General features: G+C 39.5%; 1 protein-coding gene across 2 annotated transcripts in view; it reads left to right on the top strand.

Moving 5' to 3' along the window:
• Positions 1 to 1,215: 1,215 nt before the first annotated feature.
• btbd11a (BTB (POZ) domain containing 11a) overlaps positions 1,216 to 27,948 on the top strand; it is a 214,246-nt gene continuing 187,513 nt past the window's right edge. For both annotated transcript variants that reach the window (XM_053650321.1, XM_053650320.1), the window contains exon 1: positions 1,216 to 2,379. In XM_053650321.1, coding sequence (XP_053506296.1) covers positions 1,512 to 2,379 — 868 coding nt within the window. In that variant the 5' untranslated portion in view covers positions 1,216 to 1,511. The remainder of the gene's footprint in view (positions 2,380 to 27,948) is intronic.

Genomic DNA, 27,948 nt, shown 5'->3' with positions numbered 1-27,948 from the left:
ACCAATGGTAACAGAGCTGCCATGCAAGGGGCTAACTTGCCATCAGGGGCAACTTGGGGTTCAGTCTCTTGCCCAAGGACACTTCGGTATTTGGAGTCATGTGGTACGGGAATCGAACCTCCAACCCTACGATTAGTGGACAACCCGCTCTACCACCTGAGCCACAGCTGCCCTGAGCCACTATTACTACTACTACTAATCTAATAATAATAATAATAATCAACAATAGCAACAAAATAATAACATGGGGGCACAGTGATTTAGTGGTTAGTATGTTTGTTTTGTACCTCCAAGTTAGGGGGCTCAATTCCTGCCTCTGCCCTGTGTGCGCAGAGTAGTTTGCATGTTCTCCCCATTCTCTGGGTTTTCTGGTTTTCTCCCTGAGTCCAAAGACATGCGTTATATGCTGATTGGCATTTCCAAACTGTCCATAGTGTGTGTGATTGTGACCTGTGATGGGTTGGCACCCCGTCCAGGGTGCCCCCACCCTGTGCCCGAGTTCCCTGGGATAGGCTCCAGGCTCCCCTGCGACCCTGTGTAGGATAAGCAGTACAGAAAATGGATTGATAATAATAATAATAATAATAATAATAATAATAATAATAATAAGAGGAAGAAGATCTTCTTTCTTATCAATATTGATGCTTAGGCAATATTATATGTTATCAATCATGACAATAGAGTACTTTGAAATTGAAAAATAATTGAGAGAGAGAGAGAAAGATAGAGAGAGAGAGAGAGAGAGAGAGAGAGAGAGAGAGAGAGAGATAGTGTGTTAGAAGTAGCTTTTTCTCCCAGTATCTTCAGCCTAAACAGCCTCTGCAGGCAGCGTGTGATGATGAGCCATGACGTGTGAAAAATGATGCAGAACAGATCAGCTGTTATACCGCAGTAAGTGACAGGAAGCATCGCTGCCCCCGTCATCGTGACTTCTGCCTGGAACATGTTGCTTAAAGACTAGTACCTTCTCTCCCCTCATTTACCTATTCCAACAAATATCCAAAATCCAAACCGTCTTTGGACAGGACGGCTCACTTTCACTGTTCTCCACGGATGGAATCATTTTATTTTTTGGAGGTTCTTTTCTTTCTCTAACGGATTTGTTCGCCATCAACACCTCACCAGATAAGCGCAGTGATAAGAATCTCGGGTTAAGTCCGGCCAGGGCTGTCACTCAACCGTATCCCAGGCTACTGATTGGACAGATCTCAATATGTATTTGCATATCCCCGCCCGTCGAGTGGTTCTGCAGTGGTTGGAGAAGGCTTGTGCGAGCGAGCTCTCAAATTGCGCGCACTAAGTTGGAGAGGCTCTGAGACTCCGGAGGAAGATTCGCCTGTTGACTGTCGAACGAGTGAAAAGAACTGCTACATTACACATGTGTGCACATCTGCTCAAACGGTTTCTCGTTAATAATTTAGCCTGACTTTCTTTGTGCGCGTGAATGTAGCCAATCTTTTCTGTTCATTCCGTTAAACGCAAGGCACAGCCCACAATTATGAGGTGCAGCCATGGCAGGCAAGGGTAAGGCAGCCGCGAGGACGCTGGAGGATTTGACGCTCGATTCCGGTTATGGTGGAGCGGCGGACTCGTTTAGGTCGTCCAGCGTGTCGCTCTGCTGTTCCGACACGCACCCGTCGTTTCCGCATGGGGGAAACTGCTGGCATCTGACCGAATCCATGCACAGCAGACACAACAGTCTGGACACGGTGAACACCGTGCTGGCGGAAGACACGGAGATCCTCGAGTGCTCGGGCCAATGTGCCAAGCTGCCAGAGCTCGAGGAGGTGCCGTGGAGCGTGGCCGAGGTGGAGGGCGCGCTGCGGAAAGACGACGAGGTGGTGCGCTCAGCCGGCGCGTCTCGCGAGATCGTGGCCAAGCTGTCTGCGCTGCTGAGCCGCGCGCTAGTCAGGATCGCCCGTGAGGCGCAGCGTCTGAGCCTGCGCTACGCCAAGTGCACCAAGCACGAGGTCCAGAGCGCCATCAAAGTGGTGCTGTCATGGACCATCTCCGCCAACTGCGTGACTGCGGCGCTCGGTGCGCTCTCGCTGTACAACATGAGCACGGGCGATCGCTTCAGCCGAGGCAAGTCGGCGCGTTGCGGTCTCGTCTTCTCCGTGGGCAAGTTCTTCCGGTGGATGGTGGACAGTCGTGTGGCTTTGAGGATCCACGAGCACGCCGCCATCTACCTGACCGCTTGCATGGAGACCCTCTTCCGCGAGGTGTTCGGTCGCGTACAGAGGAGCGCACTCGTGGAAAAGGAAAACGGAGTTCCCAAGCTCACAGTCGAGTCCCTGGAACAAGCGATCAACAACGACTCAGAGCTATGGGGTCTGCTGCAGCCCTACCAGCATCTCATCTGTGGCAAAAACGCAAGCGGTAAGCACCTGAAAGTGAACTTTATATTGTTATTTATTCTGTTGCTGTCCGGCTTGTCACCTGCGCGCACTGACCCACTCACCTTACTAACACAGACCCATAACCACTGCTTGCGTTGTGCCACCAACGCAGTTATTTAGCTGACCAAGGATTGACCTTTATGTCAAACTAAACTGATGTGAGTCAGTATTTCTGATTATAGTGAAAACTTTGCTACTCCATTAACTAAGACTGGATTCAGTTGCCTACTTTCCAGTGGGAAGTTGGATACAGGGTGAAAAGGTGGTGACTTCATTGCTACTAAAGGCTGTAAGGACCTCACAGCTGCACATCTAGTGTTGGTGGAATGTAGTCTAAAGCATATCCCTTTATCCACTAGGTTACCCAGTTGAGCCTAATTAAGAAATGTAGCTGTTCAGTAGCCCAATGGTTAGTGATAACCCTGTTTTGTTAGTCTTAGATACCAATATCAATAGTCTGAGAATCAGCTGGTGCTTGATAAAGTGACTGAGACAGGTGGCTCTTATGTGAAACATCAGAGGATTGACAGTTTGTGCGGTGTGTTCAGCGAAATGATGTGTCATCCAAATCAGATACGTTAATGCCATCAGTGGGTCAGATCTGATCCAGTACCGAGCCGTGTTTACACAGTATCGTCCCTAATACCAACTCTCAGCTTTGAATCAGGAGCTTACATTCTGATTATCAATACAAATCACAGTAGTAGTAGAGAGGAAATAAAGAAATCAGGATTTTAACTATTCAAAAAATTCTGCTTTCTGTATATTAAAATTGACCTAAGCAGTAAAGCCTGGACTACCCAAACATCACCATACGACATTCACCAACACTAATAGCCACCTCAGTAACCTAAGCAACAGATGCATAAGCCAGTCCCTCCAGGATTCAGTGATTTTGTGATAGCAGAAATGAATGCAAAATCAAGCAAACGCCACAATATTCTGAGGACCTTGCAATTTTTAAAAATTACCGCAGATTTTCTGGAAATTTGGGCCAAGATGCGTCGTGTGACATCATCACATCACGCATTCAGCCATAGCCCTCTTCGATTCAAGCGCGTCGAACATGAGTACAGCTAAAAGGCTGCATTTACTAACAAACATCACTGTGAAAGATTTGCAGTTTAGTGCAATTCAAGTAGTTTTCTGCAAAAAAGTTGCATAGCAAAATTTGAAAATAAATAAATAAATAAAACGCAGCAAAAGTAAGCATTTTCGGCTGCAACAACCACAAAAAAAAACCTTCACGAAATCCTGTATGGACTGATAAGCGGCAGACACCCCGAAGTTGATTATTTTCAAATAACATCATCTTACGAGTGTTTTATTTCTCTTATACCGCAGCAATCTTATAATGACACTGACAATGACAATGCTGTGAAACATCCACAAAACAAGTTAGTTCCTGTTTTCACGTATGTAATAACAAACTATAAACAGTCCTTCCTTCACCACGCTAGACTCTCTTTTTCCTTCTGTTGACGTTAATAAGACGAAATAATGCAGGTTTTCTTGTTACTGAGAAACTGCATAGCTGTCTGTCCTGATGACTTTCCCATGTTGGAAAACATAAAGTTGCATCTTTTTAACTGTTTTGAAAGCACTGACACTGGAGACTTCCAAAATGGCTAAACAGAAATCTGTTTGTTTAAGATGTTACTATAGAAACAAGAACATATTAGAATGAGCACATTGATGTAAATCATGCCCCTGGTACTACTTTTACCTGTTGGTATAGAAAATAATTCAACACCTCTGACCCCGTCCAGGGTGGCCCCCACCTCGTGCCCCGAGTCCCCTAGGATAGGCTCCAGGCTCCCCTGTGACCCTGTGTAGGATAAGCAGTACAGGAAATGGATGGATGGATGGATGTATGCATAGATGGATACTATCTGTTAAACAACTTTTGGTTTCCTCATTTTTTTCTTTTCTAACACCTCAGAACTTGATAACTTGGACCAAATCATAATCCTCCCACATCCACCTGCTGGTATTTACAACCTTGATGGCATGCTGTGTCTAAAGTTTCATCTCAGATGAACATTGTTTCACTGGTTTCTAATGAAACAAGAGCTTTATCTTAAGGGTTATTTGGGTTGTCCTTAACACTGTAGGTTCTTATTTAGCATGATAAGTGTTAATTCTGTACTATAGCTGTTGATTCAATGTGACAAACTGGAGAGTAAAGTCTGCTGTAAGAGATACGGTTTTATGCGCTCCTGTCATCTGGTAGCATCACTCTGACTTTTTCTTGGAGAGGATACAGTGTTGCTTTGCTGAAGCGAGAAACATCCACAGCAGGCTTTTTGTTTCCAGCCTTGTTATTTATTTGGACAGTAGAACAGGTGCTAACTCGCCACTTGCTCTGCTGCATGGTGTGCTGCACAACTGCTTCCTACACCTGTTGGACCAGCCATGCTTCTAGTTCATGCAATGACGGGAACACGTTTCGACATCACGCTTTATAATGTTGGAGGTTGCTGTCTATTTCTTGCATTTCTCACGCCTGGTGTTACGTCAGTGATTACAAAACAGTGACAAAGATTTAGAGGACTCTTACTCTACCAGGAAGTGAAATTTCATCATTCTTCATGTTTTAGAAAGTGTCAGTGAGTATTGGAAAACAACACCAACAACAACTTAATCCTTAAACATTCAATATTGCTGAATCTGTCATCTCCTCTTTAGCATGGATGCAATTCAATTATTCAGTAATTCAGTAGTTCAGTAGGGACTGGTACTTGGCCACATTTCAAATAAACAACCGGCTGCGTAGGCACTGCCTACATCAGTGATTTATTCTAACCTGCCGATAGTGATCCACATGGTATTCAGTTGCATGTATAAACAGTAATAAGTCTGTTTTATTATATACAGTAGATAAAATACAGCAGTAGCAACACCAGTAGTGTCTTATAGAGGGTGCTCTGAAATATCTGTGTGCTTGAGTATTAACCAGTGGTCATAAACTGGATTTAGAAAGACCCATTTACTGAGAAAGTACAAACTGAAAAAAAAACAAAAAAAACCCCCCAAAAAACGTTGAATGTTATTATTTCCCAGCAAAACATTCTGCTGATGTGCTGGCTTTTTTTCTGAGTACACCACTTGACCTGACATCCTATTAAAAAATAAATAAAAAATCACAAAACAACTATCAATGCTGAATCCATCTTGAAACCTTTTGCCATTTTTCCTTTAATAGAGCTTGCACATTTAACCTAAATTGCAAATTTGACCTAAAATGATCTGCCTATCACAGGCCCCAGTGGGCCATTATTATTGTTATTATTATTATTATTATTATTATTATTATTATTATTATTATTATTATTAAAAAGATGAAGCTCTATATACAGCTTGGTGAACAAAATACAGTACAGTATGTAATCATCTGCTGCCGTTATCACAGCCCCGAGTATTGTGCCCCGAGTCCCATGGGATAGGCTTCAGAATCCCCGCGACCCTGTGTAGGATAAGCGGTACAGAAAATTGATGGATGGATGGATGGATGGATGTTCACACTGACATGACTGTCATAGTTACTAAATGTCCAGTATTTGTATATAAAAAAAGAGATAGAGGAAAGACTTGTCAGCTGATGGCTGAATCCACGTTGGACCAATTGTTTCTTTCTCTGATTATTTAAAAAGATTTATATGAATCAAAAAAAAATCTCCAAATGTTTAGTTATTCATAATATGGATTGACTATTTTGTCTGTGTTTTGTTAGCAATATTTGCCATATTGCCCATCTTTACAGCAAAGGTGTCTGAAAATGGCTTAGTTTTGCACACATTAAAAAACAAACACCGTCGGTGAACTAGCTGTACAACTGTAGCTACAACTTGCACCACATTGTTAAAAGAGCTAGAATTTTTGGTAGGTAGCTAATTATTGAACAATTTATTTACCTTAACTGTTCAGAAAGATAAAATAAAACTCTTAAGATGCATTTTTCTTGGCCTGACCACCAGTAACATAGCATAGGATTCTGGGGCTGGCATTTTGGGGGTATCTTTCATGTTCAGTGTCTTCTTTAAAATCCATTAGTTTAATGCTGTCGACATTTGTTTGTGCCATGGGCTCATAACATCTGTTTTGAATTTGAAGTGGGGAATATAAACACATACTTGTCTGTTCTTCCATTTTAAACATTATGTTTTTCTCTGCAGCCTTTTTTTTTTTAAAGAAGCCATGTCTGCTAGTCAGACTAGAGAGGTCTGAATGAAAATCTAGGAAAATCTGTGATAACTCTTCCAATTTCTGATCCTATCTCTCTAGCCCTTTAGCTAGTCTCGGGTCCGATGCGCTACCTTCAGCTCAATAACTTACATAATGTATGTGCCAGTGTTTTTTTAAAAAATATGTTTACTTGACCTGCTTTTGAGCCTAAACGTATGGCATCAACAGTATATTAATCTAAAAACAGTACATTTTCCCCTACTGAATCATTAATACGTTCTTTAATTGTTATCAAGAAAAATGTAGCTTTAATATTACAGCCAGACCAATAGCTTGATATTCCATCCATCCATTTTCCATACCACTTATCCTACACAGGGTTGCGGGGAGCCTGGACCCTATCCTAGGGAACTCGGGGTACAAGACGGGGGACACCGTGGACGGGGTGCCAACCCATTGCAGGGCACAATCCCACGCACACATTCACACACCACAGACAATTTGGAAACGCTAATCAACCTACACAAGTCTTAGGACTGGGGGAGGAAACTCCCAGGAGAACACACAAACTCTGCACACACCGGTCAGAGGCGGGCTTCGAATCCCCAATCCTGGAAGTGCAAGGCACACATGCTAACCAAAATGTCTATTGCACATTCTGAACTCCAATAATATTTATGCTCTGCTAAAAAAAAATAAGATCTATATCAAATAAACTGTACTAATATAACTTTAGGGACACTCAATAATTGACTTTAGCACCTCTTGAGTAGGTGGAGAGTCAATATCACTCCCACTCTGGAGACCTTGCACCTGCAAATCCACTTGCTTTCGTTATCATGTGTGTTATCTAAGAGAGGGGATTTATAGTTGGATGATTCTGGAACTTTCTTGCTGTTATTTTCTTTCCTGCTCTTGCCTCTGGAGAATTCACAGATGACTCGACAGATTGCCATCTTTACAGACTTAAGATGCAAAGCATCCTTTTTTTTTTTGCCAAGCTGGCTTTGATGCATTTGTATTGCACGGTGACTTTGGAGCGAGTGAGGTGAAAATTTTGAAGCCATTTCTCAGCTCTTTTGAGTGCAGAAAACACAACCGAATGTCCCAATTCAGTGGGTGAGTAATTCTTACTCCTCACCGGAGTAATGCACATCTTCACTTCATTTCTAAAATGTGTAAAAGTGTTGAGCGTACTTCCCATGCGGTCTGGATGCTTTTACAGGGAACTGTGAAGCATCCTTGTTCATCAGACCACGCTTACTCTCTCTAAACAGGAAATGCCTCATTATTTAATAGACAATGCGTGTGTGTGTGTGTGTGTAACCAAAGATAAAAGACAGAATGCTGAAGAGTAGCATGAAGTGAAATAAATGTTTGGCTCAGATAAAGTCAGAAGAGAGATAGAGATGAAGAATGAGGAGCTTAAGAGATAAGAAAATGGAGGGCAGAAGGAATAGGAGAGTAAAAGAAGCTTTATGTTTAAGATCACAAAACAAAGCTGGTATTGTGCTTCAGTCAAAATGGGTTGTGTTTTACAATAGGAATCTGAATTGATGATTGTCTGATGCAAATATAGTGTGATTTGCAAGGGATTTATGACAGTATAATCACGACAAAACTGTAAACACTGTTGATATAGTGGTAATGACAGTGTTAATATGGGGGCCATAGAGACATTTACTCATAATGTTTTTTAATTATTTAAATCCTGCATATTGGAAAGTGTTTGATGTTCCAATGCCTGACATGGATTTTTTACTTTAATGATTTTTAGAATAGTTTACATTCAATATAATGTAAAACAAACAAACAAAAAAAAAACTTTACCTCATTGAGAAGACAGTGAAACATTATTCCATCCATCTATCCATCCATCCATCCATCTTCTATACCGCTTATCCTTTTCAGGGTCATGGGGAAACCTGGAGCCTATCCCAGGGAGCATCGGGCACAAGGCGGGGTACACCCTGGACAGGGTGCCAGTCCATCGCAGGGCACAATCACATACTCACACACTCATTCATACACTACGGACACTTTGGACATGCCAATCAGCCTACCATGCATGTCTTTGGACTGGGGGAGGAAACCGGAGTCCTCAGAGGAAATCCCTGCAGCACGGGGAGAACATGCAAACTCCACACACACAGGGTCACGGTGGGAATCGAACCCCCAAGAGGTGTGAGGCGCACGTGCTAACCACTGAGCCACCGTGTGCCCCAGTGAAACATTATTTTAATGTTTTATTTTATTCATAAGCATGGATAAAATATTTAGTAATATTATCTACAGGCTGTCCCAAAAGTCTCCATACTTAAAGGGGAAATGAACACTTTTTAGCAAAATGTCTTCCAAACTTTTGCATACGTTCATAGTTTATATTATGTATATATTTTTCAGAAAAAAGCGTATAAGACCGCCTTTGACAAAAGAAGAACTCATTGAAATCATTCTCATGGCTGGATCGGGAAACTGTCACAAGGTTGCGACAGAGTTTAACAGGAAACGTGGCAAGCACATCACACACAACACTGTTGTCAAACTTATTAAAAAATTCAAAAAGATCGGAAGTGTCGCAGACCAACCGAGAAGCGGACGTCCACGCACATGAACGCTGACGAAGGCACAACCCACGTGGTCCTGGCAAACATAGTCATCTATGTATGGAGACTTTTGGGACACCCTATAGTAATAAATATCTATTAAATGGGTGTAGTCCTGTTCTCTTTGTGGAGTTTGGCGTGTTCTCCCTGTGTTCGTGTCAGGTTCCTTTGGGTCCTCTGGTTTCCTTTCACTGTGCAAGTACATGCCAGTATTTGGCTTTGGGGTGTGTATGCATGGTGCCTGCGATGTACTGGTGAGTTCTCCCGCCTGGCACCCAGTGCTCCTGGGCCAGCCTTCAAATCCACCGTGACCCTAATGAGGTTAAAGCAGTTAACAAATAAATAAATAAATGAAATATTATTATGACTAAATATCTAGTAACATAGAGAAATCATTGTGAATCTGCTGATGCTTGTTGGAGCTTGCTGTGTGACAGATCTAAAGATGGGTGTGTTAAAATATACTGCAGCCAAAGTAGCAGCTTTCCCTAATTTAAAATGACTGGACTATAAAATTTCAGTGGCAGCTTATGAAACTGAGTGAAAGGAAAAACGAGGCGAATCAGACAGTTTATGAGTCCTCAGATTTGGCTTTGTCTTGTTGGTATTTCTTAAGTATTTCTTATCATCTTTTGACACTTATTTGACTTTTACTTCTAAATCTTATAGATCTTATTATCTTAGGATCTATTGTTTCAGACAAAAGATGAGACCACTATAGAGCATCTGGCAAAAAAAAACAACACCACACAAAATACATGAAGTGATTTTTACATTCCAATTTGCATACTAACTAAAAAGCGAACGTCATCCTACACTGTGTCTAAATTCATTTCCAACTAAGTATAAAGTGCACTAATTTCACCCATTTTGATATATCCCTTTAAACATTATTAAAGAATTTTGTTTGCCGCATGTTTACACCTCACAGCTCCAGGGTCCCAGATTCGATCCTGATCTCTGTTTACTGTCTGTGTGGAGTTTTCATGTGGGGTTTCCCTGTGTCTACATGGTTTTCCTCCAGATTTTCTGATTTCCTCCCATTTCCCGAAAACATGGTGATAAGAGGATTGGCTACACTAAATTGGCCCTAGGTGTATATGAGTATGGGAATGTGCTTTATCACCTAGTTTTTCATCCAGGGTATATTCACAGCTCACGCCCAATTTTCCTGGGATAGGCTCTGGATCTACCTGTTTCCAGTTCTTGGCTGCATTTATTGACAAAATGTACCGGACTCTGTAGTGAATACTAGAAGTCTGGTTTCTGACTTTTAAAGAAAATCCTATTTAGCACTTCTGTGGGGTGTTTTTGGGTTCTCTATCAAAATGACAGGTAATTTGTAACAGTAAAAATTTTACTCCTGTCTTAATTTGTCATGTCTTGTAATGGTCCCATTAGCATACTTAAGAGAACGTACTTTCTCGCCTATTATGTAGTTTGAGTCAGAGTGAAATTGATACTTTTGCGTGATTTGCAGTTTGGTTTCATTCAATTGAGTTTGCACTTAAAAACACATAAAAATAAAGCACGTAAAAATAAAAAACAAACAAAAAAAATTTTGCCAAAGGAAGGTTTGGGCCAGAAGATACACAAATCCCTGGCAAGTGCACAAAGAAATCACTGAAATCAGCTGAGCACAGAGGATGATTAATGATTAAATGATGATGCAGATAATTTAATGATTAACTATTATATTAATGTCTTAAATCATCAGTAATTGTATGAACTATATCCGGCATTTTCTTTATTTCTCACCTGGATTCTGTAGATTTGTACTGAAGAACTGCTGCTATAATCATAATGACATTTGTATGCTTATCTCTGGACTGTTATTCACAATATACTCATATTGAACATTCTTTCAATGCACTTAGTACTGTTTGACTTGATGGGTTCCCTTTTTAGCCAGAGTTCCCTCTCAAGTTTTCTTCCTCATGTCATCCCAGGGAGTTTTTCCTTCCCACTCTCATCCCTGCTGACTTGCTCATATTTTTACTCATATTGTTGACCTTACAATTTCTCAGTTAAGTGTTCCTCTTACTGTTGCATTATACAAGAACTCTATACACAACTTTTATAGTAGATACTGAATGTGTGAGTGAGAGAACAATTTCAGACAGCGCAACTACCTAAACAATCTTATAACTGTGAGTCTTCTTACAGCATACACATATCTAAATCCTTTAGTAGTTCCTTCAGTAGTGCACATGCAATAGTAGTGTTGTGTTCAAGACCACCTTAGCCAATACTGAGTCAAGACCAAGGCCATAGCTAATGAAGTCCGAGTCAAGACCGAGTATGACAGTGGGGGAAGACCAAGACGAGACCAACACCACGCATGCCAGAGTCCATGTCAAGACTGAGACCAGATGCCCACACGTTTTAATTTGCTGGCTGTAGTGTCTTCCTAACATAATGACATTTCTAAACTAAAAAAGCTCATCTACTTTGGTATTATCTTTTTGTACAATTAAGTACACAGGACATACATACTAAAGGATATGTTAAGTATAGCCCGTTCTTTAGCAAGCATACCATGTAATCCTTTTATATCATTGCACTGGGGGTTTAGAGAGCATGTGTGAAGTAAATAAAATGATACCGAGTATGCTGACTATACAAAAGGTTAATTTTATGTTTAAAGGAATGCAACAGCACATGTAAAGATTTGCAAATTTTAAGCACACAGCAAGTAAATAAAATGCATTAATAAGTGGAATTTGGTTTGGCTCATACAACTTTCTGAGACCAAATATAACACATAAAAAAACACGCCCAAAATCGCACACTTATGCACCATTCTATGCCATTTTGTAGTATAAATAGTGTGATTAGTGTGTTCACACTGAAAAACCCCCAAAAACAAAGTGTACTTTAAGTTCCTGGATGAAGCCCTCATTCAAGTGTGGAATGATGGGCACTTCATGCACTCAACGGTTGCAGCTTTCCTTACCTAGCGGATGGGGAGGGGCTATATCAGGCTCAGATGCTGAACGGGAAAAAAAAGATGTTTACATAGCCAGCAGATATAGCCACAACCACAATGTATTATGTTGATTTTAAATTGTACAAGCAAAATTCTCCTGCGGAGACGATCACGCCTCCGTCTGACGGTAACTGAGGTCTTGTTGGGCATAAAAGGCAGCATTAACTTGAACAGTAAAATGTACCAGTTCATTTTTGTTATCTGTTTCGCTAATGCTAATGCTAGTGTCATCGCATTACGTGTGTTTGACGTAATTTGCCCTCGACAAATTAAGTCAAGTACCGAAAGTGTGCCATTTGAGACGATACTACCCTTCTAAAATTCATACACTAGATGGCAGAGTGTACAGTGCATATTATAAGTATATAGTGTATAGTGTGTCATTTGGGACATACTATACACTATACACTAATACTAAGACGTTTACATTTTGTACCATAACAAGAACATTCCAAAGTAGTTGTTCATGTTAATGATGTTATGGTCTTGCGTGGTGTCCAAAAAAAATATTTCGAGTCATTGTAGGCCAAGGCTGAGACAAGGCAGTGTCAAATTTCACCTGAGTTTATGACAAGACCGAGACTATTGATGTGTGGTCTTAAGACTGGTTTTGAGTACCACAACACTATGCAAAACTTAAAACAAAGCTACATGCTTTTAAATACTGTATATATAAATCTCACATATGTGGTATTAAATACGGCAGAACTGACTTTGAATTGGGAATTTTTTTAAACAATGCAGAGTTTAAAAACGAACAAATTTAATTTAAAATGTGCTCTGCACAGTCAACACAATGGTGGCTCAGTGTCTGTGTTGTGCTATTCGCTTTGGCTAGTTCTGCTACCTTTTGATACTCACCATACTTGATTTCATGATGTACTTTTATCAGTGTTTTATTAGCGTTTTTTATGCTATTTTATAAGTGTTTTATCAGTTTATTGGCGTTAAAATCATTTGCTTTGCTTCACCATGAGGCACACTGCTGGGCTGACTAACTGGGCGGCTGTGGCTCACGTGGTAGAGTGGGTTGTCCACTAATTGTAGGCTGTTCGATTCTTGGGCCACATGACTCCACATGTCGAAGTGTCCTTGGGCAATACACTGAACACAAAGTTGCTCCCGATGGCAAGCTAGCGCCTTGCATGGCAGCTCTGCTACCATTGGTGTGTGAGTGTGTGTGTGTGTGTGTGTGTGTGAAAGGGTGAATGAGAAACAGTGTAAAGTGCTTTGTAGAACCGCAAAGGTTAAAAAAAGTGCTATATAAGTGCAGACCAAACTTTGAAAATAGCATTGATTCGTCTGAGAAAAACTGCCAGAGTGATCACATGTTTCACTTCAGTGCACATTTTTCCCCTCAGTACACATTTGGCTCATATATTTTGCATCATTGATCAACACGCCGAGTCAGAGCAGATAAAACAAATATCGTCTAATCGCCGATCATCACATGCTGTATTTATTCCAAAAGTCCGATCTATAGACGGTCAATCCTCCCATCCCTAAGAGACACAGCTCTGGTGTCCACTGCATGAGTGATTGCGCTCTGTTGTCCACTCTGCTCTGTGTAAAGGGATGCAGTGATGTAAATGCATCTCCAGAAGGCACCTGATGACTGTGCAACGAGCCCACGCTGGGCCCCTGGTGAGCAAAGAGCTCAAGGCCCACGGCACACACACACACACAAACACACACACCCACACACACACACACACACACACACACACACACAGGACCCAGGCATGACGCAGCTCTTCACAGCACTCTGCTGCACGTGGATCCATAGAGAGGACAGCTCACTGCTGCAGCATGCCAACATCTAGCTCCCACTCCTCTCAACTTTGCTCGATGAAACTGCTCGAATGCTAATTCAAAGTAGGTTAACACTGTAAATCATTTATAGACCTTCAGTCTGTACATCATTTATTATTTAATATACTGAATGATACAAAATCAACAGTTGCAACCAAGAATTCTTATAATCATCATATGAAGAGAGTCTGTCATGGTGATGTTTTGGCTTTACACGTGCATTTTATAAATTTTTTTCCCCTGAAGAGTTTTGAAATTTGCCATATCATAAGGTTGCCATAAGACCACATTTTTATACGGCCTTCAGTGGGTGTGCCATGTTTCAGCTTCTGTTTGCAGCACTGCAATGCAGTCACTGATAATAACTCATTCGCACAAGATTATTTCCCCACATTCTGTCTATACAAAACAGCAGATTTAGAAAAGACAGCCATATGCACATCTGTAGACTTTATGTCCTTGATAAATTGATTGAATTCATTAGGTACTAACGAAGATCTCTTTTCAGCTTATTATTCTCATTATTGTATGTATTCAGGTGTCTGTCCTTCAAGTGAACCACCTTATGTGTGACTCATCTTGGAGTCAGATTAAACATCTTTTTTTTCCAGACCAAATGTTGGAATCATTTGTGGAAAATTTTGAGCATAGCCCTCGTGCTATATTCCACTGCTGTCAAAATGGCCATGTGTATTTAGTAGCATGTGTCACTGCTGTGCTATCCCTGTCTGAAAATGATTTAGTTACAACTATAATAGTATCTTAACAGTGATTTTCCTGATTGAGTAAAAACATAGAAACCGGAATAACTCAACATGTTAGAATATATACAGTATATTGAATGTTCATAATAGCACAAATCATTGTCCATGCTGATAATTTGGTCAATGTGAACAAGTCTACACCATGGTGCTTTTAGTTTTACTCATTAGTAAATGAAATCCAGCTTTAAATGGATGAGAATAATACAGCGTGACTTCAATTCTGGCACCTTCAATTGGATTTGAATTTCTATATTGATTGGACTATTTATCTTCTAATTAATTTCAGCTGGCTGTCTTGCTAGTCCAATTTCATGCTAAATCCCTGCTGTAGAGAGCTCCAGGCTTGCGAGAGTTTCCAAGGTCACAGGAATTCTGATAACATGCAGAGAAAATTATATCATAGACCTTAATGGCTATGTGTAGCACTTCTGGCTGAGTGATAAAGATGGTTCCATTGTGCAGGATTTGAAGCAACCACAGATATGTGGACATTATGCATAGTTAATAAACAGCACGGTTGAGTTCTTGAGTCTGACTGCTCCAAAGGTGTTGATTAATTCTTTATAACAGCACAACCCTGACAGTAGTGCCAGTTGTAAGGCAAATTACAGGTTTATATTAATGTGCTCGTTCATAGGGAATTGTATGGTGGGTGTTCCACGTAATCTAAGCCTGATAAACAGATTAAAAAATTTATTTTTCTATAAAAAGAAAAATGTATAATTGTTGAATTGGTTATGCTTTCTGTAAGATGCTTCCTTATAGAAGGAGTCTCCAGTGTCAGCTGGAATAAGAGAGAAGCTGGTGAGGAAACTACTGTTTATAGCTGCTTTAATGCAAGTGATAACAGGATCTCAGTTGTGTTTTGCAGACATTCCACAATGTTAAACGGAAGTGTAAATGGATAAAAAACACCATGTTTCATTCTTTAACGAATAAATGATTGATGGCACATTTCTGACATTTTGATTCGTCGAATAAAATATTGTTATTGTTGTTATTTGGTCATTTTGAGCGCATGGGGGAATTCGGTTTTCATATCGTGTCAAGGTCACTGATGTACTGAAATGGGAAAGAAAGATTTTGACATGTTTCTTCTTGTACAGTGGTCAGCTTGTAGTGCAGTTAGACACAAATATACCAAAAATTAGCCTGTCCTGATGAAATGATGAAGTAATACACCATAGGTGCACACTCAGATGGATATGTAATTTTATAATGTAATTAGAGGGGTAGAGACTTCTTGATGGCTGACTACTAATATAAACAGTAAATAGGATGGTATATTAAAATGGGCTACTAAAAGTCAAGTACTCTAATGAACTCCTTGCCTGTATGTGTTTGTGTGTAATAACCCAGATTTGCAGCTGTTTCCTGAATGTTCCCATCTGCTTTTGAATTGTGTGTTGTACACTGCATATGATGTGTAGATATTTTTCACTTCCGCCCAAAGGCGAGCTGCACAGCCTCTACCACTAGCAAACACATCACCAGCTACTCTTGCATATGCCTGGCAACAGGCTTTCAGTTAATATGTGATGCAGCTCTTCATGGCATGGATTTAAATGCACCTTTTTTTCTGGATTTTTCTGTTTGACTCGCATATTAAGAGTTAAACTAAACTGTTCATGTTGAGTACAGATTTTTCCATTGCATTGGCCTTAAAATCAGAATGACTTTGATTACTAGAAAGCTTTTCAACCACACAATTCTGCTGGAAAACCAATTTGACTGGAAACACCATTTTTGTTTGTTTGATTTTGTAGTGGAGTGCTGCTGTCCTGTCAGAGAAGACTAAATAATGTTCAGTTAGTCAAGTTCTTTCTTTTCAGTTCTCTAACATAAGATAGGATGGAAATGATAAAAATGACGGACTAAGAGTGTATCCATTTCAATACCCTATTAAAAAAATGAAACAACAAAAAAAGAATGTTTGAAACTAAATTTGAAATTGTGGCAGTCCTTTTGTTGTCTTGAAATAAACTAGTATTGTCATGTAATATCAGAGAAGGAACTCTGGTCTACAATTCCCAGCAACCACTGCACCTCACTGCATCATGGTCACATGACCACCTGCACCTGAATCACTTTCATGCTAACAAGTTCTTATGTATACATTAGCCACAGTTTGCACTGCTCTCCTTCTCCCAAAAGAATAAACAGTAAACAAAGACCATAATCCCAACCACAGAAACAACGGCAGAGAAAGACAAACGCAAGACAAGGAGTGCAGTTAACATGACCATGATTCAGGTGCAGATGTTCATGTGACCGTGACGCAGTGAGGTGCAGTGGCTGCTGGGAACTGTAGTCCAGAGTTCCTTCTCTGATATTACATGACAAGTATTTTCCTGAACAAACCAGTTTACTGTATATAGTATGAAATGACAGCTTCTAAAACTTAGAACACAGGAAATATCAAAAATCAAATCAAACCTTGACCACAGAATTGAATCTGTGTATCATTACCCCACTATTAAGAATCCTATGTTTATGGTAATACTCAGTGATGGCTGTCAATGATATTAGACATTACGGCTAGATTCAAATATCGTTATCTCGACAGTGAAACTATTCAGGTTGAGCAATGAATTATATCACTGATATACTGTCTCACTGATGATAAGAATGATGTCGGGCAAACTATTAACTGTAACCCTAAAGGGCTTAACAATAAACACACACACACACACACACACACACACACACACACTTATAGGCCAAAGGGCAGCTGCATTTGTGATTTCAATTTTTTTTTTTTAAAGTGTTTGAAGCATGTGCTGCTCTACAGGGTTTGAATACCAGACACGGTAGACAGAAAGGTTGTAACCCTTTCATTCAAACTAAAAAAAACCCCTAAACTTATGCTTCTGTCATCTGTCCTTTTGTGTAATTGGTACTTTGATTGGACCATATTTAGACCGTCTACTTTGCTTTCTTTTCCAAAGGCATTTTGTTAAAAAATGATAGGATATATAGTATATAATCCATCTTGTTTACATTCATTACACCTATGACTGTATTTCACGTGTGCCTTCTTGATCACTGCTGATGACGTGTTATGGATGTGTCAGTGAAGCGGGCTGAAAACTGTCATCTCAAATGGAGATCGAATCTTGGGAGTGTTTCAGACTGTTTAATCATCTGACGCAGCTGTCATTGATAGACGGCATGAGTCTACAGTCTGGGCTAGAAAGAAATTTGCACTGTGTGTTTTTCTTATGGTTAATGATAAACAATGAAAAACTTTTGTTATTTTGTTAAAAGACAAATAATGGGATTTGGATGTAGAAAATGAAACGCTATACTTTTTTGGGTGGGCTCAGCCCTGCTAGCACATTTACACCATAATAATATAAAAATTTGCATAATAATATAGGTTAGTAATTTTTTTGTCTTCTTGAAGATTTAGGGCTGAAGATTTGGTACAGATTTAAAATTGCAGGGTCAGTAGTTTGGAGTGGCATGGGAGACTTGTTGACTTGTCTTTCTAGAAGAAATTACAAACAATTCAGGTATCAAACAATACATAATCTCAATGCTTAAACAAATGACAAATATGCTTACTTGGTAAACAGCTCCAAGTTGGCAAAGACAAATCGATCATTTGGTTATTCAGATGGAAAATGCTTGCTTTCCTTCTGATCAAGCAGTAAGAACTGAGTAATTAAAGAGAATTAATGAAGCTTGTTGTGGTTCTGCTGGCCATCTATCGCATTAATTTTAGTAGAGGACCAGATGATTCATCACTTTCTACAGCTCCATCATCTGCATAGAGCTGAATTATGCATTGCTTTGGTGAGAAATGTAATTTTTACCATGATTCACTGCAGCACAGACTGAAAGCGATCTGCACTAATACTGAGATCTAGCTTTTTTTTCCATGGTAAATTCTCTGTTCTCTATTCTCAATTGTAAATCTATAGCGCATATAGCGCATACAAAGTAGATTTACAGAAATGCAGATTGAAATTGTGATCCTAATGAGCAAGCCAGAGGAGATCGTGGCAACAACAACAAAAACAAAACTCACTACGACATCATGTGGAAGAAACCTTGAGAGGAACCCATCCTCGTCTGTGTGAGACCAGATAGTGGAGTTATAAATCATTACGATATACAGGTGTAGAAGAGTAAAGTCAGTCTGTACCAAATGTGTTGAAGGAATGAGCAGGTCATATGAGCAGATTGTCAATAGGATGAGCACAGGGACAGTCTTTAAGATTACAGCAGCAGTTCTGCTTTACAGTCTACACTCACTTAGTAAATTATTCATGGCCCAGTCATAAGATATAATGCACTGAAGTTCAGTTGTATTGAAGCGCTAGAGGAGTAATCAGGTCCTTAAATTTCACTTAGACATGTTCATATTTTATTTGGGAGCTGGTTCGTAGTAGACCCATGGTAGCCCACTCTTCATCAAGTAGTAATTAGCAGTTTTCAAAAGGCCTCGCTATGCTATTCCGGGAGCGCTGATAATTACTGTTTTGCTGCCAGCCCCGAGAGAGAAGTGTAGGGCCTAAAGGAAGCACAAACTGAAATATGTTTTTTTTTCACTTGACGGGTTCTGGAGAGAAGTGAGCATGGTGTTTTTAGTAACATAGGTTACAGAGGTTAACCCTTGTGCGTCAATTAAAAAAAGTTACACCTAGGTCCATAGTGGACAAAAATGTCCACGTCCAAAAACTGTCATAAAAATAATATATATTAATATTTTTTTTCCACATTCACTAACATCGATTATTTTCTACCAGCATAAGTTCTAATCATAATCACCAAACATTCATTCATTTTCAGAATTTTAACCCTTTAAATGCCTGTTTCTTTACATAATGCAAAAATGTTCAAAGCTCAGTAATCTTCTTTGACTCCTATACATGGGGTGGGATTTGTGATTTCCAGTACTATATCATTTCTTTCTTTCAAACTGTTCACACACACATACAATTTTCAGGACACACATACAGACCACAACTCTGATATCCATACAAACACACAGACGGTTATGTCTGCATCATTTATTCAGTTGGTCTGCAGTGCTGTATAATACAGCAGAATCAGAAAAAAGGAAAAGCATGGATTTTCCCCACAGGCTAAACCTGAGAAAATACTACACATTTCAGACAATTTTTTAATATTTTGAAACCTTGTCAACAAAATAAACGCCTATTAACACGGAATGCATGATTTTATGCTTAAACGTCATGGAGATTAAATATTGCACTTTGAATGGGTTTCAATGGGGACATTTTTGTCCTTAGCGTCCTGAGTGTAACTATTTTGTGTACCTAGTTTAAAATAGATTTATGAAAGCAAATGAGGGTGAAATATTAAAATTCCAATAAAAATACACACTGTTGTTTGCATTAACACAGACAAAATGATTTTTAAAAAATTAAAAAGACAAAAATATCCATAAGGATGCACAAGGGTTAAGGTTTAGTCAGAGGTCACAACCTAACTGGAACAGAAATTTAACTGGAAGGCTTTTTTCAGGGCTTTTTGAATGAGGGTTTTTATAAAAGAGACCTGAATGAATCCATTCCAGTGGCTTTACATAATGGTTATCAGGCTACATAACACCTGTATAAGCCCGTCATGCCAACTGACATAACCTTTTATAATGCCTTTCTTCTGTTTTCATCATTGTGGATGTAGAAATGAGTCATGATCAGGGGCATTAGCTGGACTGTTAATTATCTGGGGCTGAGCCCAGATTCTTATCCATCAAATTTTTTTTAAAAACGTACTTCTAAATTCTCTGTTTCCATGCATTTTTCTCTTCTTAAATGTGAGGGCTAATTGCTTAAAAAAATGTGAAAATTTAACAAAAAATTGGATTCATTATAAAACTTACCTCGGGTGTTATCACTGTTTTCAGGACTAACAGACTGATAAAATAACAAACTTTTTGGCTATCTAACACGAGACTAGGCTAGTTTGGTGTTGCTATCCAAGGGGCAACTAAGCTATCATTGTATGGGTTTAGCTGCTACAGAGTCATGCAAAATACATTAACTGTCCTTATTCTCTGCTCATATCATGTTCACATAGCTTGGAACTCATATAGACATTTACACACTTTGTTTTCCTGCCCAGCATGAGAGGATGTTAGTGTCTCAGTGTCAACCCCTTGTTAGTCTTTAGGTTCGTGGTTAGATCACATCTTCACAAGAACGTGACTCTGACATACCAGAGGTACACTAAGATATAGATTAATTTGTCATGACATTTGCTACAAATTTCGACTCTCAGCTTTAACTTTTGATTATTATTCCTTTATTCTCCTTAATAAAATAAAAAAAACACACTAACATTCTTGTATATTACATATTAGGCTATAACATAACATGTCATAACACAATATTATGTCAACAATCTGTCACTTGATTCAACTTGAAATGAAAATGCATCCTTTATGACAACTAATGTGTGCTGGAATAATCCTTTATAAATGTATAATTATGGTCAGTACCCATGAAGGGTTTTTGTAGGTGTCTTATAGTCCTATGAACACTATGTAACCCTGATTAAAAATTTTTTATGATAGTATTTATGCCTTATACACATGTACACCTGTATTTTAATATGTAATATATTGTGTTAAAACACTAATATCTCTTAATATTTTACTTATTTTTTTCAGTCTTAATTCTCCTTGTGAATGATATGCAGCCTGTATTGTGTTCTCCACAATTGTGGTTTAGATAGATCAGGTTAAACCTGAATTGTGGATAGTAATTGCTATAAAGTGGCAACCAGTGCTCATTTTGCCCTCTGGGTTTATGGGTCTAGACTTGTATTGATGTCTGATATGAGGAACTGGAGGTACTGGAGGTAGAATTTACTCTTAGTCACTCATCACATATCATGTGACTTTACATGACAAACATGCAGATTCCTGGGAAATTTTCAGCAGTTTATATCTTTGCATGCAGTTGCAACAGAAATCTGCTTTGTCATATTCCTCCATTCATAACAGCCATGCTTTTTGCCCCTTAGGGTAAGACTTACATGCTCACAGTCATCTAAAGCTCCCTGGTCCTTTTCATTTCCTCCGTCTTAATTTCCCAGAGGGTAGACAGAGTGACCTAGCAAAGCCTTAATTTTTCAGAGCACTCATAAATGTGGTGTCAGTAGGGCACTGTCAAGGGCATGTTTTCAATCCATTCCTTGGGCTGACCGTTGCCTTGAGAGGTTTGTTAAAACCTAATAATGTCTCCCACAGACATGTACCTGTCAGTAGGGTTGCCCATAAAACTCACATATCTGAGAAATTCATTCAGGTATAGTTCCATGCCTTTACATGTGGCCTAACCCCAATCTCTCAGGAACTGCAGATCTATTGCTTCTTTCATCTCAGCTGAAAACCTTTCTCCTCAGACAATATTCTTCTTCTTTTTCTACTCCTTAAAGGTGATTTTTGTTTGATTTGTGTTACATAAGGAATTTTTGTAAGCGACATTGCATGTTAGAAAGGCACAATTTAAATTGAACAATAAAAAAAAAAATAAAATAAAATAACTTAGAACTAAAACATGATGCGATGGGATGGTATGATGCCACCCTGGAGTTTTATCAATAATTGTTTTATATTAACTGCACATCCCAAAGGTGTTCTATTTCCTTTATACAGCAAAATGTGCCACCGATTATAATTTTAAATGATTAAAGAATGACCTGGAGTACATTTCATAATTTACATTTAATGTGGCATGTCCATGAGACAAGTTCATTCCTGTTATTTGACTAGATTATAGTTTTTTGCACCGTGCTTCTTTATGTTATTTTTATTGTATTCATGTTATCTATCTATCTATCTATCTATCTATCTATGATCTCTTATCATATAACATATATGACATAAGATATAATCTTATCTTATAACACTTGCACCATTATCGAATTCACGGATGACACGACTGTGGTGGGGTTGATCACCAGAGGCGATGAGTTTGCCTACAGAGAGGAGGTACAGAGGGTGATGGTGTCGTGCACAGAGAATAATCTGACTCTAAACATCAAGAAAACAAAAGAACTCATTATTGATTTTAGATTCAAGCGGGATGTTCATACACCATTGCATATCAATGGGGAGATGGTGGAGAGAGTGTCTAGCTTGAAATTTCTGGTCACACACATCTCAGAGAACCTCTCATGGATGATAAACATCATGGCGCTAGTCAAGAAGGCACAAAAGTGGCTGTACTTCTTAAGAAGGCTCAGGAAGGTAAACCTGTCACAACGGCTCTTGGTGTCATTCTACCGCTGCTCCATTGAGAGTGTGCTCACACATGATATAGGTGGTATGAAGGCAGCTCTGCAGCTGATAAAAAGGACTTGCAGAGAGTCATAAAGACTGCGCAGACCATCATCACAAACCAACAGTTACCTGCCCTGGACAACATATTTACCTCCCGTTGCCTGCAGAAAACACATAACATTCTCAAGCACTCATATCACCTTGCCCATCATTTGTTTGAATTGTTGCCATCTGGAAAAATGCTACAGGTCTATCAAAACACACACCACAAGATTCATGGACAGTTTTTATCCTAAAGCTATCAACCTTGAACTGAAAACACACCCTCCCACTACAACACATCCTTGATATGCAAGGAAAAGCATTCTTGTGCAATAACATTATGAGCACTTTATTCCATTTACCCTTTATGTGCAATAACATTATGAGCACTTTATTTCATTTACATGGAATATGGCCTTTGTTTGTAATATGCACTCAGTTATTCTGTAACTGTATACGTTGGCAAGTCCATAATTTCGTTGTATGTTTGTGCAATGGCAATAAAGAAATGAAATCAAATCAAATTGACATTTTAGCAGCTATAAACATTTGTTCCCTCACCAGTCTATAACTTGTCATATTACAGAGAATCTGCAAAACCTTCCATACTGAAGACTGTCATGTGTCTTCAGCTTTACTTGTAACTAACTCTTGCTGTTACAAAGCACAAACACTGGAGACTCCTTCTAAAGATGCTAAATAATTTATCTTTACAGAAAACCTAACCAACCATTTTTAAAAAGCCAGGTAGTAAAAACCTTATAGCATTGTTCAAACCATGCTGTTATAGAAAATTAATTGGTACCTACTGACCAATCAGAATTGAGAATCCAACAGCACTGTACTCTGTGAATTCAACAGCTCTTGCTCATGTTGTTACCAACCTCTTGCTATTCTTGCCTAAGATTAGGAAACATAGCTAGGTATATTTCAACATTGTTTGGCAAAGTCAGTGTTGGAATAGACAGTACAATAGATCTGGATTTACTGAGAGTGCCAGCTGCAGCAAGAGGTGATGGACAGCATCTCTCTCTCTTTCTCTCTCTCGCTCTCTCTCTCTCTCTCTCTCTCTTGGTCTCTCTGTCTTCTGTCTCTCTCTGTCTTCTGTGTCTTGGATTTACTTACATACCCAGACAGTGAGATTGTAATGACTCTCCATATAAAAACACCCTTCACACTCTTCACACACAAGAAAAAAAACACAACCTTATACATTTATTTTTATTAGTTTGAAAGGTTTCTTCGTTTGCGCAGCGACACTGAAGAGGAATGAAGCATTGAGGAGGAGTGGGTGCGCTCCAAAAGAGACTGTCAAATAGGAGCATCAGATGACAGCACTGCAGAAACGTTCATCATGCCTCACGCTTCCTCGCTCTCCCACTCTCCCCCAGTGTGGGGATTGCAGTCCAGCTGTTCTGCCCCCTCATTTTCTCTGATTTCATACATGAACAACTAAAGAATTTTAAAGACCCCACAGCAACCTTTGAAATTCAGTTAAGAATTCTTTTGTGACGTGCCACAAATAGTGACACTTTTCGATGGTTATTGAGAGCTTGACTTGTCTGGTGTGTTGTTGATACCGGTGCTAAATGCACATAAATTTGACTTAATTTATGGATTTTTGATTGCTTCCTTTCAAGTCATTAATATGAGAACACAGAGTTTCACAACATTTCATTAAATGTATGTATGTAATTAAAATAAATAAGTTACATAAACAGGGAGCATGGTAAACACAGAGTGGAGCCTTACACCTCCAGCCCTACACCGCTGGCGTTGTGGGTTCAAATCCGGCCTCCTCCCTGTGTGCGCAGAGTTTGCATGTTCTCCCCGTGCTTCAGGGGTTTCCTCTGGGTTCTCTGGTTTCCTCTCCCAGTCAAAAGACATGCGTTGTAGACTGATTGGCATCTCCAAAATTGTCCATAGTGTGTGAGTGTGAGTGTGTGTTCAATTTCGCCCTGCGATGGGTTGGCACCCTGTCCAGGGTGTCCCCTGCCTTGTGCCCAGAGTTCCCTGGGTTAGGCCCCAGGCTCCCCTGTGACCCTGTGTAGGATAAGCGGTATCCAACAAAGTATCCAAAAAAGTTATCCAACACCTATCACCCATGTGAAAAACTAATTGCCCCCTTAAACTTAAAATCTGGTTGTGCCACCTTTAGCAGCAATAACTGAAGCCTAACTGGAGATCAGTCTTTCACAGCACTGTGGCCCACTCTTATTTGCAGAACTGCTTTAGTTCAGCCACACTGGAGGGTTTTCGAGTATGAACTACCAATTTAAGGTCCTGCCACAGCATCTTAATTTGGCTCAAGTCAGGCCCTCAAGCAGAAAAACATCCCCACATCATCACACTTCCACCACCATGCTTGCCCATAGGTATGATGTTCTTTTTTTTTTAATTTTGTGTTTGGTTTAAGCCAGATGTATCTGTCTTCCAAACAGTTCCACTTTCGACTCATCAGTCCACAGAACATTCTACCAAAAGGTTTGAGGATCAACAAGGTGTGTTTTGGGGGGTTTCCTCCGGGTACTCCGGTTTCCTCCCCCAGTCCAAAGACATGCATGGTAGGCTGATTGGCATGTCCAAAGTGTCCGTAGTGTATAAAAGGGTGTATGAATGTGTATGTGATTGTGCCCTGCGATGGATTGGCACCCTGTCCAGGGTGTACCCCGCCTTGTGCCCGATGTTCCCTGGGATAGGCTCCAGGTTTCCCCGTGACCCTGAAAAGGATAAGCGGTATAGAAGATGGATGGATGGATGGATGGATGGATGGAAGGTGTGTTTTGGCAAAATTCAGACGAGCCTTAATGTTCTTCTGGGTTAGCAGTGGTTTTTGCCTCACCATGTACAGTGACCTTTGTTGATGCAAGCGAGGCCTGTAGGTCCTTCTGTGTTGTTCTTGGCTCTTTTGTGACTTCCTGGATGAGTTGTTGTTGTGCTCTGGGAGGAATTTTTGGAAGGTTGGCCACTTCTGGGAAGGTTCACTACTGTGCTGAGTTTTTCCATTTGGAGATAATGGCTCTCACTGTGGTTCTTTGGAGTCCCAGAGCCTTTGAACTAGCTTTGTAACTCTTCCCAGACTGATGTATTTCAATCATCTTCTTCCTCAGCATTTCTGGAATTTCTTTCAACTTTGGCATAGTGTGTTACTGGGTAAGACCTTTTAACCAACTTCATGCTGTTGAAAAAGGGTTAAGTGTTGATTTGATTGAACAGGATTTGCAGTAATCGGACCTGGTTGCGTCTAGTCCAGCTGAACCCCATTACGAATGCAGTTTCATAGATTTGGTAGTAGATAGTTTTAGTAACTATGGGGGCAAGTACATTTTCACACAGGCCCAGTTGATATTGGATAACTTTTTTGCTTCAATAAATATCATTATCATTTAAAAATTGTATTTTGTCTTTCCTCAGATTGCCTTTGTTTTATCTTAAATTTTGTTTTAACTTCTGGAACAATTTAGCATGAGATATAAACTTAGCTTTCACAGCACTGTATGTATAAACATCCTTCTCTCTCTCTCTCTCTCTCTCTCTATATATATATATATACTGTATATATACACAAACACATTATATGCATATATACAGCACAACAATGAAACATATATATTTATATCTATATACAACTAGCTATATATGTATCTGTCTGTTTACCCAAATGTCCGACCATGTAGAGCAAATATTATGACTGTAAAGTAGAAATTGTTCAGATGACCTTACCAAAAGTAGACGAGGCAAGCCTAATTGTACCAGACTGCCTTTGACTGCACAACATGTCCAGGGTACAGGATCTCAGACGGGATGTCAGGATTACATTGTTAATTTCTATCTTGCTGCTGAGAAAAATGTCTAAAGGACTAGAGGTGCAAGACAGTGCATTTTATTTTTAAAGGTCTCATCAGCTAAGGCTCAGAATTATTTTTTGCTTCAATTTTTTTTTCCACACACTTATGATTTTTTAAAAATTTAAATATGTGAACAGTACAAAATGTCTTTGCTGAAAAAAAGCTAGGTTAGATACATTGCTTTAAAGATTGCATTCTAGTATTCATTATATTATATACTCAGCAAAAAAAAGAAACATCCCTTTTTCAGGAGACTGTATTTTAAAGATTATTTTGTAAAATCCAAATAAGCTATACAGATCTTTATCGGAAAGGGTTTAAACAATGTTTTTCATGCTTGTTCAGTGAACCATAAACAATTATTGCATATGCACCTGTGAAACAGTCCTTAAGACACGAACAGTTTACAGGCGGTAGGCGATTAAGGTCACAGTTACAATAACTTAGGACACTAAAGAGACCTTTCTACTGACTGTGAAAAACACCAGAAGAAAGATGACTAGGGTTCCTGCTCACCTGCGTGAACATGCCATAGGCCTGCTGCAGGGAGGCATGAGGACTGTAGATGTGACCAGAGCAATAAACTGTAATATCTGTAATGTAAAACGCCTAAGACAGTGCTACAGGGAGACAGGAAGGACAGCTGATCGTCCTTGTAGTGGAAAATTACATGTAACCATGTGTCCCCCCAGACGTGATTGAGAACTTGAAAATGCCTCGGTGGAAGAGTGGAGTAACATCTCACAGCAAGAACTCATAAATCTGGTGCAGTCCATGAGGATGAGATGCACTGTAGTACTTAAAGCAGCTGGAGGCCACCAGATTCTGACAGTTACTTTTGATATTGACCCCCCTTTGTTCAGGGACTCATTATTCCATTACTGTTCATCAGATGTCTGTGAAACATGTTCAGTTTATGTCTCAGTTGTTGAATCTTTTTACGTTAATACAAATATTTACACATGTTAAGAAATTTGTTGGAAATAAAAGCAGTTGAATGTGAGAGGACATTTCTTTTTTTGCTGAGTATATTATAAGAT

The sequence above is a fragment of the Ictalurus furcatus genome, chromosome 19 (assembly GCF_023375685.1).
Source record: "Ictalurus furcatus strain D&B chromosome 19, Billie_1.0, whole genome shotgun sequence".
NCBI lineage: Eukaryota > Metazoa > Chordata > Actinopteri > Siluriformes > Ictaluridae > Ictalurus > Ictalurus furcatus.
This window is presented reverse-complemented; position numbering and strand designations above follow the sequence as displayed.